The sequence below is a fragment of the Mastigoproctus giganteus genome, chromosome 2, assembly GCF_048544385.1.
Source record: "Mastigoproctus giganteus isolate SK-2022 chromosome 2, ASM4854438v1, whole genome shotgun sequence".
NCBI lineage: Eukaryota > Metazoa > Arthropoda > Arachnida > Uropygi > Thelyphonidae > Mastigoproctus > Mastigoproctus giganteus.
Genome location: NC_143576.1, coordinates 84,731,770 through 84,749,012, shown reverse-complemented (window position 1 = coordinate 84,749,012; position 17,243 = coordinate 84,731,770). Strand labels below are relative to the sequence as shown.

The 17,243-nt window shown below is 39.7% G+C and overlaps 1 protein-coding gene across 1 annotated transcript in view; it reads right to left on the bottom strand.

Moving 5' to 3' along the window:
- The window catches only part of LOC150089381 (cytosolic carboxypeptidase 1-like), a 669,910-nt gene that overhangs the window by 16,854 nt on the left and 635,813 nt on the right, over nucleotides 1–17,243 (bottom strand). The window contains exon 23 of the mRNA XM_090389963.1: nucleotides 14,934–15,110. Within this exon, the coding sequence (XP_090246089.1) occupies nucleotides 14,934–15,110 (177 nt within the window). The remainder of the gene's footprint in view (nucleotides 1–14,933; nucleotides 15,111–17,243) is intronic.

Sequence of the window (17,243 nt, the reverse complement as noted above, 5' to 3'; positions counted from 1 at the left end):
GGCAGAATTGCAGACACTTTAACATTTAATCCTAACTTTTTCTCAATAGTGTACTTGTTAAGTAAATCCTTAGATCTCCTATTCTTAATATCATTTAGTAACAATGTGTATTACTATATCACTTTTTGTGCCCTTAAATGATGATAGCTGCTCTACAATGTCATCAATATCGTATGTCTACCCGTGGCTTCCTCAGAGACACGAAGATCCTACTCTGATATGACACCATGTGAAGAGTTCAGAGTTTTATGTGGGGTCATGGTGATAAGTATCCACCCCTATTGATGTGGCTATCAAAATTCATTGGGTATGTTTAGCATACGAGGGTTTGACTAAAAGATCTCCAGCCTTTTCACAGATTTTGGGGATCCTGCCAACATTTCTAATCCTTTCTGGATGATGAAGAGCAACATTTTCCTGGTTGCCTGGTCTCCAGTGGAATGGAGAATGAGATAAAGTGTCACTGATGGTGGTTTGTCTTCAGTTCTAGGTCTTTTAAAATAGGTATTGTCTGTTGTCAGTATGATCTAATTGATTAAGTAGGAGCCTTGTTGGGTCCCAGAAGAAATAGAGGATTTTATATTACTCATAAAGTTATAAGTTATATTACTTATATTACTCATAAAAAATATTACTCAACAGTAGTTATTATTATTATTATTAATAGCCATATGGTGCAAGGAAGCCTGAGGCTTATGCTGCACCAGAAAAAAAAAAAAAGTTCCCGAGTTATTTTGAAAGAGTTGTTGTTGTTATTTGGTTTTTAGGAGCATTAGCAATTAAGGCCATATTGCTCCAGGGATATGCGATGGTCATTCCCTGACCTTTCTACATCCTCCGTATTTGGTGGCTCATGGGCTTGAACCCCGGTCTAATCAAGAAGCATGTGCTATGCACTGCTGCTCCTGCCCACCTGGCTACGGAGGCGCCCCCCTGAGAGAGAGAGAGAGAGAGAGAGAGAGAGAGAGTCAAAAGTAGAAAGGAATCACCAAGAAAGAGAAGAATGATGATATCCAGCTTGGTACCCTGGGTGTGTTATATTTATTTTACTCATAGGAGTAAAATAAAAATTTCTGATGCTCTCAAGTATCTCACCCACTACAGAGCCCTATGAGGGAATGCTCACTTGCAAACTAGCAGGTACGGCATAAAACAAATGGGACACCAAGTTCACTAGAACATCATACTCACATTTCCAATAAGTCTTGATGCTGTCCCAGCTCCAAAGGGAAGGAAATCTATTGGTATACAGTTGGCCCTAGCAGTAAGAACCACCCGCTGATTGATCCCAATCGGGCCAGTCTGACAGCTTTCTGAGTTTCCACAGGTTGCAGTGCACAGCTGGATTCCAGTGATGTAATCCTGGAACAAAGGTATGGGTGTTGGATCCCAGTGATGCCGATCGAGAAACACCTCAGCATCACTGAGGGGGGGGGTTCTCTTCATAATCACCAGGTTAACAGGCTCATGTCCAGCAACTACCTGCAAAGCATTGTTGGACACAGTTCTGCATGCTTTGATCACTACCAAAAGAGCAAATCTTTGAGCAGAAAAACACTTATACAGAATATCTAGGGATTTACCTTTAACACCCACTGTACTCTCACCTGGCCACCGGCAGAGGTAGCCTATCTAAGACATCAATACCAACAGCTACACAATGCCTACACTGAAAAAATAAAGAAAAATAAGAAAGCCTCCTGGGAGCGACTAGCCTCTGCGACCGGAAATGAGGACCCCTGGGGGGTTTGTATACAAAATAACCACAAATAAGCTCCCCAGAGGGGACATAACGACGGCAACAAAAACGCCTCAAGGATCCCTCACTAAAACATGGAATGATTCAATTAATAACATTCTAAATACAATCACTCTAGAACCCCCAGACAACCTCAGTGACAAGCAGGAAGAAATCTACCAAGCGAACGAGGCATACACATCGCAACAAATGGAGCTGCCCTTCACCATGGAGGAGCTACAAAATGCTGTGGCACAGATGCGAAATAGGAAATGCCCGGGACCAGACCTCCTGGAGCCAGAGCTGATCAAAAAGGCTGTGGAACACATACCTGGCCTCCTGCTCAAACTTCTAAACTGCAAGCGGCGAAATTTCCGACCTCCTGGAAAACTGCAAATCTGAAACTCATCCTGAAGAACCCTAACAAGCCACCGGAACAAACGGATTCCTACCGACCGATATCTTTACTGACTACCCTGAGTAAACTATATGAAAGGCTGTTGCATAAAAGAATTATGAGCCACTACAAAGCTGCAAACCTAGAATCATCAAAACAATATGGATTCAAACTGGGATTATCAACCATAGAAGCAGTCCAAAACCTTATATTCAAAGCAACCCAATGTGACAGGAAGTACTTCCTAGTCATTGCAGTGGACTTCGCCGGGGCATTCGACACCCTGTGGTGGCTGAGTGTCCTTGGCCGGCTCCGGGAGGCAGCACTTCCAACAAACCTCTACAAGTGTATAAAGGATTACCTAACTGACCAAAGAATTGAGGTGGTAACACCTTTTCGAAAAGTGGCTCGATGGGTCCGCAGGAGCTGCCCCCAGGGCTCGGTCCTGGGGCTGCTCATGTGGAACATTGTCTTTGACGACTTCCTGGCTCAGGACTTGGGCAAAGTGAGCTGCCAGCCTTTGCTGATGATTTGGTCCTGATGATGGAGGTGGACTCCAGATCGGGCCTGGAGACTCATGCAAACCAGGCAATACAGGTGTTACAGGATTGGGCAAAGCTACACATGTTGAAGATCTCACCCACGAAGATGAACTCTGTTCTACTGAAAGGAGTGCTCGACATCAGAGACCACCGCAAATAAAGATAGTAGGAGCAACCATCAAACTTGCAAAACAAATACGATACTTAGGAATTACAATCGACAGTAATTTATCCTTCACCTCTCACATCATCCACCTGAAAGAAATACTAAGGAATTACGCAGCATTAATAGCAAGAGTCTCACGCAGGGACTGGGGATTAAACAGAAAAACTCTGTCCCTGTACTACAAAGCAATTTTCATCCCAGCCATTACCTACAGATCCCCGATATGGTCAAAAAAAAAGCAGGAACAGTAGTAAATAAAAGACACCTGGACATAATCTAGCATAGCATTATGCTCATCATCTCTTGTGCATGCAGAACAGTGAGCACGCACACCCTCCAGGTCTTGACAGGAGTCCTCCCACTGGACCTGGAGGTGATTCGCTGCTGGCCGATGTACCACTTGTCTAAGGGAACACCCACTACAATCTATGGATTCACCCTAGAACCAAACAACAACTGCAAAGCAGAAAAGCATAGAATCATGGCTCACCTGCTCCAGCTGTGGCAGGACAGATGGACAGCATCAAACATAGGCGAAGTGACAAAGAGATTCATACCACTGGTTGCCAAGATGTATCCAAAAGCCCCCGTGGTTTAACCCGGGGTTAAATGCAACCTACTTACTAATGGGCCATGGCCCATTCAAAGCAAAATTGAACATGCTGGGTGTAACGGAGGAGCTAACTTGCACCTGTGGTGAGCCTGAAACATGGCATCATATAATGCATGACTGTGAGTGCTATGAGGAACACAGAAGCATGCTAATAACTAAAATACAGTACATACCAAAAAGCAAAAGAACACCATCTCTTGGACACAGAAGACGACTACACGGCTTTCAGCCAGTTTTCAAAAGAAGTCTTCGACTGAAGAAGAACGGAAATTGCCATCCACAATGAATGAAAGTAAATTACATACTTGAAGAAAATCGGCCACCCCACAAGACTGTAAAGAGCAAGACGAAATCAAAATGAGCACGGAAGAAGACAACCCCGACCAAAGTGAGGCCACAAACGGATCAAAGGACCCAACAGGACCCTACAAAGACCAAGAAAATAGCAAAGTGACAAGGAACCTGGTCAGACACAGCCACAGGAACTAACCGACAAAGATGAGTACATGCAAACAAACCAAGTGACAAAAAACCCGGACTGGACATAAATGCAGGAACTACTTGCAGTACGCCATATTGTAGTCTGAATAGGACTCCCTAGTCCTATTCACCTTTAATTCCCAATCCCCAGGCAGGGGGAGACGGTTTCCTGTTCCCTCCCCTGCCACTTCCCGCTTCTCTACTCCTGGTGGGGCATGGGCCTGCCCCACTGCTTTTGCAAACTTCTGGCTTTTCCCCCCAGCCTTTAGTCTCCCTCCCCTACTCTGTCTATACACCAGCACATGTCCCACAATGTCAAAAATTAAAATATGTCCAAATTCAAACCGCGCACGCAAAACTCTTTTAGCTTAAACCTTTTTCAGCGATTATTTAATTTTAATTTTTATTTATTATTAATTTTATTTTATTTTTTATATATATATATATTTTTTTTTAGGCCCTAGCCACTGAAATCTCAGGAAACTAGGTGGCAGGGCCTGCCAGAGTAAAATATCAACTACTGAGTACCTGGTCTGCCTCCACGAGGCTTAGTGTGGACAACGTTGGGCCCCAGCAGGGGTCTAGCGGCTAAATGGCCAGAAGAACAATGATACATAACACTGCACTTACAAAATCCATACACTTTTAAATATCTGGCCTTTACAGTGAACTGTTACACCTGCAATGAAAGCAACGCGGAGTTGGGGGAAACCCCCGGAGCCACTATACACGAATACACTTTACACTTTTATTTTGTCTTTCACATATTTTGCATGGGGTAAAAAGGTCAATTTTTCATCTACAACTAAGTCTAGGTACTTGACCCAGATGGGCATACAATAAGGAACTCTCAAAAATCCAGACTATGGAGTGTCTCCTAGCTTAAGGCCCCTTTTAATTAAACCAGCTTGGTCTTAGCCATGGAGATTTCCATTTTACAGATTTAAACCCATTTCTCCAAATTCCTAAAGCTAACTGACCATTATTCTAATTGGATTATGAGCTAACTGGATCCTAAAATTTCCACATAGGAGTTCAATGGCATAGGTGTAATTTCATTAGAACCCCAGCTGATATTCTTCTAAGGGAATGGCTTCAGATTGTTAAATATACATTTTTTATAATTCAAATGAGGGCAGGATCCCCATATTAGGTCTTTGTGTGCCCAGAGAAACTGTCTATATAAAAAATTGTGCTGCTGGATTTATATTATAGAAAAAAAGTCAACAACTGTGCTAAAATTATTTGTAGAGTTCCTGTGGGTAAAGGATGTATTTTCTTTTAATAAATAAATTTCCTTTTTATATTCTGGGATGACCACATGGTCAGAGGAGTTCAAAAGAGAGAGAGAACAAAAGAAACTGATATATTTGGCAGTCATGCAGGCTTGAACCATGGTCACTCAAAGCTCGTGTACTTATGCACTCTTGTGCCTAGCCACTCAGTTAAATCCTGATATAGCAGACTCTCAATTTTCCGGGATAGATGGTAAAATAAAAATCCCGGATAATCGAAAAATACAGTAAGTCCCTGACATATGTTCCAGGACTTCTTACGTAAGTCGAGTTTCATGTAACTTGGGAATGACTAATAAAATATTGCTCCTACATCCGTGATATGCCAAAATTACAAAAAAAAAAACCACATAATATCCTCAGAAGAATGAAAAATAGTTATATATTTTTTGATTAGTTAGTTATATATTTTTAATTAGTTCAATTAAAATCTTTATCTGGGGACAGCAGTGAAGTTGCTGGAGTGGCACATAAGAAAAGAAAACATTAAAGGAAGAAATTGTACAGTAAAAACAAATATGTATTTCGTAGCCTTGGTTATTATAGTTGCTTCATTGGTGCCGATCCCTTCACCGCTTCTCGTATTCTGTCTTTCTCCTTTATTATTGTGTTCACTGTTGACACTGACAAATCTAAATTCCTCGCGATACTTGTTCATCTTTGACCATTTTCAAATATCCTTATTTTAATTTTCTGATCCGAATCAATCGCTTTCCATTTTTTTATTATTTTGATAAATTTACTAGTACCCCTGTCGCTTCTCTTAGTCGGCACCATGATAACCATCAAAATGAAATTTTGTGTAAAGAACTTCACGGGTTAAGGCGAAAACTCACTATTATCACCTCACGCGAGCTCACTGCCATAAAACAATAAAAACAATTTGCACTTTCTGGGTTACTGGGCTTTTTTGTTAGTGCAATTCATTATAAACGGGTAGTAAACTTGATCGTATTGCATTTGCGATTATACCGATAGCTGGAATTCTGTAGGATTTTACGTTAAGGTGAAATGTGTATCCCCTTCACTGAAATCTTCAGTCATATAAAAAAAACCTAAATAAATTTGAAGTCTTCTCTTCATTCCTATTTTTGAGCTTGTTACTCCATATCTCGCTTGTGCAATTTGTATGTGTCTTGATCGTCATTATTGATTGCTTAACATTATTTTTCTGTTTTAAATTTTACAGTCCTAAAAAAGAAAAAAAAAAAAAATTAAGTGAAAAACATTAACTTAAGTTCGCAGTTACGTTTGGTTTTTTTTTTTTTTTTTTTTTAGGAGCATTAGCAACTAAGGCCATATTGCTCCGGGATATGTTGTGGTCATTCCCTGACCTTTCCGCATCCTCCGTATTTGGTGGTGACGGCTTGAGCCCCGGTCTAATCAAGAAGCGTGTGCTACACACTGCTGCTCCTTCCCACCTGGCTATGAAGGCGCCATGGCAGTTATGTAAGTCGGGGACTTAGTATATCCAAAAATGTTCAGCAAACTACATAAAAAATATGCCGATAGATAAAAAACTTAACGCGCACTACTCATGTGTCCAATATGATGCTTCTATTTATTTTTTGTGATGTTGATTTTAAATCTAATAGTTTCCCTTTATTTTTTACAATGTCGCATATGGTTTGGTCACCAACATTATAATGGTTCATTAGAGATTTAACGGATGCACTGTTTTCAAACTTTTGAATAATTTCAAGTTTTCGTTTAATTTGAAAGCATAACTCTTGTGTTTGCCCATCATTTAAAACATGCATTGAAGAAAATGAAGAATCGGAAAGCCCCGGGGGAAGATGAAGTTACTGTAGAGTTGTTAAAATTGGGAGGAAGAGACATAACACAAAAACTGGCAAGGCTCTTCACAAAGTGCATTAGAAAAGGTGTGATACCTAAGCAGTGGAATAATGCAGTCATAGTTTTGCTGCATAAGAAAGGAGATAAATCAGAAATTGGAAATTATAGACCAATTAGCTTGTTATCCCATATCTACAAGTTGTTCACAAGGGTCATTACTAACAGATTAGAAAGAATACTTGATGCGAATCAACCGAAAGAGCAAGCTGGCTTTAGGACAGGATTCTCAACTATGGATCACCTTCACGTAATATCACAGCTAATGGAGAAAGCAAATGAATATAAAACACCATTATGCCTGGCATTTGTGGATTATGAAAAGGCATTTGACTCCATACAGCATAAGGCAATGTTTCGGGCACTGGAAAGACAAGGCATAGATACTCCATATATTATGATTTTGAAGAAAATATATGAGAGTGCTACATCCTTTATTAGACTAGACAAAGACAGTAGCAAATTTAAAATCGAGAAAGGAGTTCGACAAGGAGACACAATATCTCCGAAGCTGTTTACTGCTGCCCTTGAGGAAGCTTTCAGAAGATTAGACTGGTCGCAGAAAGGAGTCAATGTGAACGGAGAGTACCTAAACCATTTACGATTTGCAGATGACATTGTGGTCATAAGCCACGATCCCAAAGAATTAGAGGAAAATCTTAATCAGTTATGCACAGTTAGTAAGGATTTTGGACTAAAGATGAATATGGATAAAACAAAAGTAATGATGAACAAGTATGCCACGGAAAGGGAAATAATGATTGAAGGAGCAGTAATTGAAAAGGTGGAGTCATATACTTATCTGGGACAAGTTATTAGCTGTAATAATGATAAATGGCTGGAAGTCAAGAGAAGAATAAATTTTGGATGGATAGCATTCAGGAAATATAGCCACATACTGAAGAGCAATATCCCAGTTTGTCTGAAACGTAAAATAATGAATCAATGTATACTCCCCACCATGACTTAGGGAAGTGAAACTTGGGCACTCACCAAAAGAATGGAAGAGAAGCTAAGAACTACACAGCGAAGAATGGAACGAATTATATTGGGAATCAGACTGTTAGATAAGAAGAGGAACACATGGATTAGGCAGCAAACTCAAGTAAAGGACATTCTTATCAAAACTAAAGAACTAAAATGGTCTTGGGCAGGACACATAGCTCGAAGACATGATGACAGATGGACTAAGAAAATAACAGAATGGTACCCAAGAGGGGCTAGAAGAAAACCTGGAAGACAAAGGCGGAGATGGATAGATGAAATTCATGAGTTTTTGAGTAGTAAATGGATGGCCAGTGCTCAAAACAGAAGGAACTGGAAAGTTGTTGGAGAGGCCTTCATCCTGCAGTGGATTGAAAATGGCTGATGATGATGATAAAAAAAAAAATTTTTTTTTTTGTTATCCCTGACAAATAAAATAAAATTTTTCTCTTTGTGGTGCGACGAAAAAACAATTGAAGCGACGCACTAAAACGAATTAAACGTTCGTTCTCTCTCTTTCTCTTTTTTTTTTTTTTTTTTGAGTGTTGGGTGTGAAGACAGTGGGGATTGCAAGATAATAATCTCCCAATAACGACTTTATAATGCCCTGCTTGTCGCTTATTTACGACTTGCAGAACATCTCTTTATACCTATTCTAGTTATTCCTTGAATTTTATGATTTCTGGTTGATTTTTTTTTTTTTTTTTTTTAATTTAGAGTCTTGAAGTATCCCAGTTAAACTGATCCCGGTAAATCGAGAGTCTGCTGTAATAAACAAAGATATAATATCAGGGTTCTTTATTTAAAATACATTTTGGCATATGACAGTTCTCAGTAAGGTGGAGGAAATGGATACATACATACTTAAACAACATGTTGATATACTAGCTTACAACAAAATCTGCTTCATTTTATTTTTTCTTTTTTCATGATTGTGGCATTAGCATTAGCATTAGTAGAGGCATATGATGCAAGAAAGCGGGCTTATGCAGCATCAGCCAAAAAAAAAAAAAACCACTTCCATTTCACCCCTCCATTCGTTCGAAATACTTGTCCAGCTGAGCCTTAAATTTATTTAGGCTATCAACTTCCACAGCAAGGGATGGAAATCTGTTCCACCAACCAACTACCCCGCTGACTAAAGGCAAATTTCCACACATCTATCCTACATCTGTCTTTCCTCAATCTGAATTTATGCCCTCTCAGGTGATTATTCTGAGCAAGAGGAAGAATCCCATCGGCATTGAGCATGCTCAAACCATTCAAGGCTTTATACACCTCTATCAGATCACCTCGCCGGTGCCTAGTCTCCAGACACTGTAATTTGCAAAACTTAAGCCTTTCTTCGTAAGAGCAACCCTTTGTTCCATTCACTAATCTCGTTGCCCTTCTCTGTACTCATTCCAGCAGCTCTACATCCTTCTTGAAATGAGGCCTCCAGACCTGTATACAGTACTCAAGGTATGGTTGGTTGGTTATTTGGTTTTTAGGAGCATTAGCAACTAAGGCCACATTGCTCCGTGAATATGTGGTGGTCATTCCTGACCTTTCGGCATCCTCCGTATTTGGTGGTGATGGTCTCAAACCCCGGTCTAAACAAGAAGCATGTGCTACGCACTACTACTCCTTCCCATCTGGCTACGGAGGCGCCTCACAAGGTGTGGCCTGACCACTGCCTTATACAAGGGAATAATCACCTCCTTATCCCTGCTAGAAAAATTCCTGTATATCATTGACAAGACACCATGAGCTACTCTTGCAGCCCATCTGTACTGTTCAGAGAACTTCATATCTGCCTGCACAATTACCCCCAGGTCCTTTTCATTCTCTGCCACTGTCAGTGTAATACCACAGAGTTGATACATTGCTCTGGGGTTGCTGTTTCCCATATGTAGTACTTTACATTTGTCAATGTTAAACTTCATTTGCCACCTCTCAGCCCATCTGCTCAACCTTTCCAGATTCTATTGCAACAGCATAGCGTCAGTAGTATCCTTAACAACCCTGCCAACCTTTGTATCGTCTGCAAACTTGGACATTAAGCTTGATATACCATCATCAATATCATTTATAAATACAGAAAACAATAATGGACTCAACACTGAACCCTGAGGACTCCACTAATAACATTAGTCAACAAAGAGCAGTGTCCATTGATTACCACTCTCTGTCTTCTCCCACTCAACCATCCCTTTATCCATAGCAGCAATTTGCCTTCAATGCCACACTGCTCCAATTTGTTCAGCAGTCTTCCATGTGCAACAGTATCAAAAGCCTTTCTAAGATCGAAATATATGATATCAAAGTTATTCCCTGCATCCAGTTCCTTTGTGACTACATCATAGTATCCAATCAAATTGGTCAGGCAAGACTTTACCTTAACAAAACCATGTTGTGTCCGAACTATAACTGAAGTCTTGTCTAGGTGATCCTGCAGTGCTTCTTTAACCAGTGCCTCCATTAATTTTCCTGGAACAGAAGTTAAACTCACAGGTCTATAATTACTTGTGTCAGCCTTTGATCCTTCTTTGTGAATTGGGGTCACATTTGCATATCTCCAGTCTATGGGTACCTCCCTTGAGTTAAGGGCTAAGGGTTTGCTTACTTCCTTTGCTGCCTCCTTTAATATAACTGGATAGATCCCAAACACCCTAGGTGCCTTTCTTGTGTTTATCTTCAACAATTTCTCCTCCACTTTATTCTCAGTTATTACAAGATTATCTAGCTTACTGCCAGTGTTGAATACACCTCTGGCATTCCCCTCACTGAATAACTCCTCATGTGTGAGGAGTTATTCAGTGTTGATGCAAAATATTCATTTAGTTTGTTAGCTACCTGAGCAGGATCATCAACAGTTGAACCATCGATATCAAGTGGACCAATATGATTCATTCCCTTCCTTCTAGAGTTTACATAAGTAAAGAACCCTTTGCTGTTTTTCTTTGCATCCTTTGCCAAAGATTTCTCGTAATCTGCCTTCGCCTGCCTAACCTTCTTTGTAACTTGGTTAGAGATCAGCTTATAGCTATCATAAGCTTCTGTGTCACCCATTAATTTGTATGTACCCCATGCATTTTTCTTCTCTGCTATATGTCTCATTAGTTCATCTCACATCCTTTTAGGCCTAAACTTTGAACAATATTTCTTAGTTGGTATATAACGCCTAGTAGCTTCCAAGATAAGTTCTTTGAATGCTTCCCATTTTGAATTTGCTGTTTGTAACATCATCAGTTAGTCCCACTGTATAGAATTTAAATACTGTCACAGACCATCGTAGTCGCCTTTATGAAAGCAAAAACCCTTCCCTTTAACCCTAATGGTAGTTACCTCTTTGAATAAATCCTTCTTCAGCACACTGTGATCACTGCCACCTAGGTTCCTTTATCTGCAGATTCTTAATGCATGAAGAATCACTACTGATAATCAGATCAAGAGTATTACTCCCTCTAGTTGCCTCCTGAACATGCTGTGTAGAAAACAATCAAAGAATAAATCCACAAAAGCCTTGCTAGTGTGTGAGTGACCAACCTACAAATTCCAGTCAATATCTGGGAAATTAAAATTCCCCATTATAAGATTCTCTGATTTACTGGCCCACTCTATTTCCCTGTACAGGTTCTTATTATACTCATCAGTGTCATTAGGGCTATAGCACACTCCTACTCTCAATTTTGATCTCCCAATGCTTGTGTCACACCAAACTGACTCAACACTGCACTGTCCAGCGATGTTGGTCCTCCACGTGCAGCGAAAACAGCTCGTACCCAGTGAAGCATAGATGCTACAAGATTTCTAAATGTGTCTTGTGGTAAAAAAAGTAAAAGGTAAAGTGCAGCCATTATCAACCCACTGCAGGATGGAAGCTTCCTCAACAATTCATGCTGAGGGAAATGGACCATAATCTGCCACACTGGTCCAGTGCGGGTTGGCAGATCGACCGTATTCAGCAGTCAGGGGCTTGAACCCCGGTCTACTCAAAGAGCGTGTGCTACTGCACTCCTGCTCCTGACCACTCGGCTACGGAGGCCTTGTGGTATCTGGTACCAACATGTAACCAGCAGATCCTTTAACTCCTGTATGGTCCATGGTTGAGATGCCACAGATCGGAGTTGCTGTTCCAACATAAACCATAGATTCTTGATGAGATTGATGCCTGGGGAATTTGGCGGCCAGGGCAATACCTGGAAGTCTTCCTCATGTTCTGCGAACCAGTCTCAAACAATCCGGGAGGTGTGGCATGGCACATTATCCTGCTGAAAGACTGCACTGCCAGAGGGGAAGACCATTGCCACGAAAGGGTGTACCTGGTCAGCAATGATGTTTAGGTAGGTGGTAGACATCAGAATGCCCAGCACGTGGATTATTGGACCCAGGGTATCCCAGCCCAACATCGCCCAAAGCATAATACTGCTGCTACTGACTTGTTTTCATCCCATGATGCATCCAGGCACCATCACCACTTCTCCAGGTAAATGATGCACACGTACCTGGCGTCCACATGGTGCCACAGAAAATGTGATTCATCGGACCAGACGACCTTCTTCCAATCACTCAAGGTCCAGTTTTCATGATTGCATGCCCATTGTAGGCACTGTTGCCAGTGAACCGTGATTAGCATGGGCACTTGGAGTGGCCTTTGGCTACACAGCCCCATTTTCAGCAGGGTTCAATGTACTGTGTGTTGTAACACATTACTCCCGTCACCAGCATTGCAAGTTGCACCACAGTCACCCTTCTGTTGCCAAGTACCATCCGGGAGAACCTTCGCTCACTTTGAGCATCATCCAACACCTTGCCAGCGGTTCATGGTTTCTGCCTCCTAGGACCACTTTCAGCCAAAAAAAAACACAAAAACCTTCCATTTCACCCCTCCTTTCGTTCGAAATACCATTCAACTACCCGCTGGCTAAAGGGGCGCCTCCGTAGCCAGGTGGGAAGGAGCAGCAGTGCGTACCATACACTTCTTGATTAGACCGGGGTTCGAGCCCGTCACCACCAAATATGGAGGATGCGGAAAGGTCAGGGAATGACCACAGCATATTCCGGAGCAATATGGCCTTAGTTGCTAATGCTCCTAAAAACCAAACAACAACAACAGCTGGCTAAAGGCAAATTTCGACACATCTATCCTACATCTGTCTTTCCTCAATTTCAATTTATGCCCTCTCAGGTGATTATTCTGAGCAAGAGGAAGAATCCCATCAGTATTGAGTATGCTCAAACCATTCACGGCTTTATACACCTCTATCAGATCACCTCGCCGGTGCCTAGTCTCCAGACACTGTAATTTGCAAAACTAAAGCCTTTCTTCGTAAGAGCACCCCTTTGTTCCATTCACTAATCTTGTTGCCCTTCTCTGTACTCGTTCCAGCAGCTCTACATCCTTCTTGAAATGAGGCCCCCAGACCTGTATACAGTACTCAAGGTGTGGCCTGACCATTGCCTTATACAAGGGAATAATCACCTCCTTATCCCTGCTAGAAAAATTCCTGTATATCATTGACAAGACACCATGAGCTACTCTTGCAGACCGTCTGCATTGCTCAGAGAACTTCATATCTGCCTGCACAATTACCCCCAGGTCCTTTTCATTCTCTACCACTGTCAGTGTAGTACCACAGAGTTGATACGTTACTCTGGGGTTGCTGTTTCCCATATGTAGTACTTTACATTTGTCAATGTTAAACTTCATTTGCCATCTCTCAGCCCATGTGTCCTTAACAACCCTGCCAACCTTTGTATTGTCTGCAAACTTGGACAAGCTTGATATACCATTATCAATATTATTTATAAATACAGAAAACAATAATGGACCCAACATTGAACCCTGAGGGACTCCACTAATAACATTTGTCCACGATGAGCAGTGTCCATTGATTTTGTTGAAGTCAATCAATTTGCTGTTGAAGTAACCATTTTGTTACTTCAACAAGAATTTTGTTGGTCTTTTGCTGCTAGACTTGGAGAGAACCTAATGCCTACATTATGTTAGAATGGTATTGTGAATCTCTGAACTGCCTGAACCTCAGTACTGAATGAAAGTGAATGGGAAAACTTATGAGGAATCATTCTGCTTCATGATAATGCATGTCCCCACATTGCCAACCCAATTTCAGCCTTTCTTCAAAAGATGTGATGGGAGGACACTTGAACTGCCCCTGTACAGAGCTGATTTGTCACCGTGACATATACTTGGTATACTGAAAAAAGGATGGGATTTCAATTCGGACATTGGTCAAAATGGCAGAAAGAATGTAAACAGTGTCTTTTTTAACAGCTGAAAAAATCTTTTGTGGAGACGGAATATATAAGTTAATGAAGCAACAGGATGCATATCTAAATTCTAAAGAAGGCGTCTTTTAAAGTGAATAATCATGCAAATTGAATTTTTTAATTTCTGTAAAAACAGAAATACAATTAAAATATATTATATTCATAAGTAGAATATGCAAAATCATAAAGATAGACATGATAATTCAAGAAACAAGGATAAAGAGAAAATTTTTAAAAATGTTACATGTTATAATTGATACCTCACTATATAATAAGAAATCTTTTTATTTTTTTAATATCCCTAAGGGGGTGGGGGTGCAATCATAAATAAATACAATAATCTGTAAACTGTTATAATTACAATTTCTGCTAAACTGGCTAATATAAATAAGTTTACTGCTATTTTTATCCTATGAGCTATTTGAAGAAGAATTGAGTTGTTTTGTATTTCTTTTCCACAGCATATAATTAAAATCTGTTACAGAAAAGTAAATATTGTAAAATTGCCAAAATATATAGTGAATAATTGCATTATGAACGTGTATTAATTTTACAATAATGTATAAAATAATTACAAGAAAATAAACATACTGCATAAAGTCCCTGATCACATCCTCCATAAGAGCATTCCATTGTATAGCTGAGTGCAACTCCAAACTGTCTCCATACTGTGATTCGAGCAGTAGCTTCTCTGCTTCTCTCTAATGCGAAACAGCAATATTCTAAACTGAAAGCTGGAGCAACGTGGTGAAGCAAAAGTGGAAATACCTGTTGAGTCAAAAAATAGCCTTTGTAAAAGAGGATAAATAAGGTGTTAATAATATTTCCTTATAATTCCATTCCTGTCAAGATGATCCTGTATTACACCTTTAATTAAGCAGTGGCAAAGTGATGCATGGAAGAAAGCTTATACAGCATTAGTCATATAAAAAAAATCATTTGCCCATCCCTTGTAAGAATTTGTTCAATCCTTTAAATTTATTCATACTATCCATTTCTAACACCAAGTAGAAGTTTATTCCAATGATCAATTACTCTCTGGCTGAAGGCAAATTTCTGCACAAACTATTCTGAGACCATCCTTTTGCATTATGTTGTTTTGTACATATTACTTGAGGAAGAGTAAGGATGCTATCAGCATTTGGTTTACTCGACCAATTTAAATCAAACTAGTACTTTCCAAACTTTTTTAACCATGCCACACTATGTACGTGCCAAAAATAATTTGGCTTCCCGGCCAGAATTTTGTTATTATTCAACACCCCACACTTCATTTCTTAACTTTAAGTTGAGTGAATACATGAGTGCATGCACTTCTTTTGTTTTGGGCCAGAAATATGTAGACAAGAAAGAAGGAATATGTATGGTACTAAAGAAAAGTTTAAACAAGGCAATCTGGAATTAATTATGTCCATTATTACTTTCAAAAAGAAAGAATGTGCGTGCTAGACTTAATTGGCCACTGAATATGAAGCACACAGAGAAATTAATACCAATTTGATTTTACTCAATCAGTTACAACAATATATGCAGTAAAAGGAAATCAGAGTGAAAATTATGTAATTATGTACCAGGTACATAATGAGTTGCTGCCACTCTACTCTGAGACTGATAGTGTCACTGATAATGTCACAGTGGCAGCCGTTAAAAACTTCTTTACTGCAGGAAGTCATTATGAAACTAAAATTATGTGTAAAGTTACCATTTCACATATATGTTCATGAAGACATGTTGTATTAAAATTCCGATACAGAATTATTTTAGGAAATTGTCTTTTCACCCATCCCCCATTTTCTTTTCGATAATGAGCAGTAAATTGTGCAAGAGTTATATCTTTTAATGTTTCACCCTGTTTTTCATATTTATCAAAAAATACTATCTTTCCGTATATCCAAAGACTCACTACCAACTTATTGTTCATCCAATTCAGCTTTTGATTTACGTAATTTCTGACGTTCAAGTGGCCATACAGTTGGCACGTATTCAATCGCTCTTGAAGACACGGACATTGGGTATCGTAATAAATACCAAGCTGTCTCTTGTTAAATATCTCCACAGAATTCAATACATCTACCCTTAATGCTCATGTTAGATCAGTTATATCCATATCAGGATATTCTTCTTGTTTTGTTTGTTGTTTGTTATTTGGTTGTTAGGAGAATTAGCAACTAAGGCCATATTGCTCCGGGGATATGCAGTGGTCATTCCCTGACCTTTCTGCATCCTCCGTATTTGATGAGCATGAGCTCGAACCCTGGTCTAATCAAGAAGTGTGTGCTACGCACTGCTGCTCCTGCCCACCTGGCTACGGAGGTGCCATTCTTCTTGTAGGTCTATAATTTTCCTTTGCAGGTTGCTTATTCCTCTGTTAGTTTTACTTACATATTCAACTACGTATGCTGCACAAGAACATTCTTGTGCAGCATATGTACAAGAACATTCTTCTATGATAAATTGTAAATCTGAATTAGACTTGAGCACTCCTAAAACTCAAGGATTGTAATTATTCATAAATTTCTCTTCTATCTTGTGTTTAAGAAATACATGTGGTTGTTTGATACCAGCACTCAAAATATTTAGGTATTCTTCTTCTTCTAATTGGCATTGATTTGATTTTCAGGAATTCTTTGAAATTAACACTTTGAAATTATCCAATTCTAATGAGTTGTGAATTTTACGATAAGCTAATCTTTGATTGTCATCTGTGGCCATTGGTATCAATATACGAGTTTGCGACATTGGCCAAAAAGGTGCTTCAAATAGACATTCACATCAGTTTGCATTATTTTTATAATAGGTAAAAGCATGTTTATGTTGCTTTAAATATGAATCATCTGAGGTTTTCTCTATAGAACATAATGCATCTATCATTTGGATTGCTTCATCCATCCCACCTTCTTT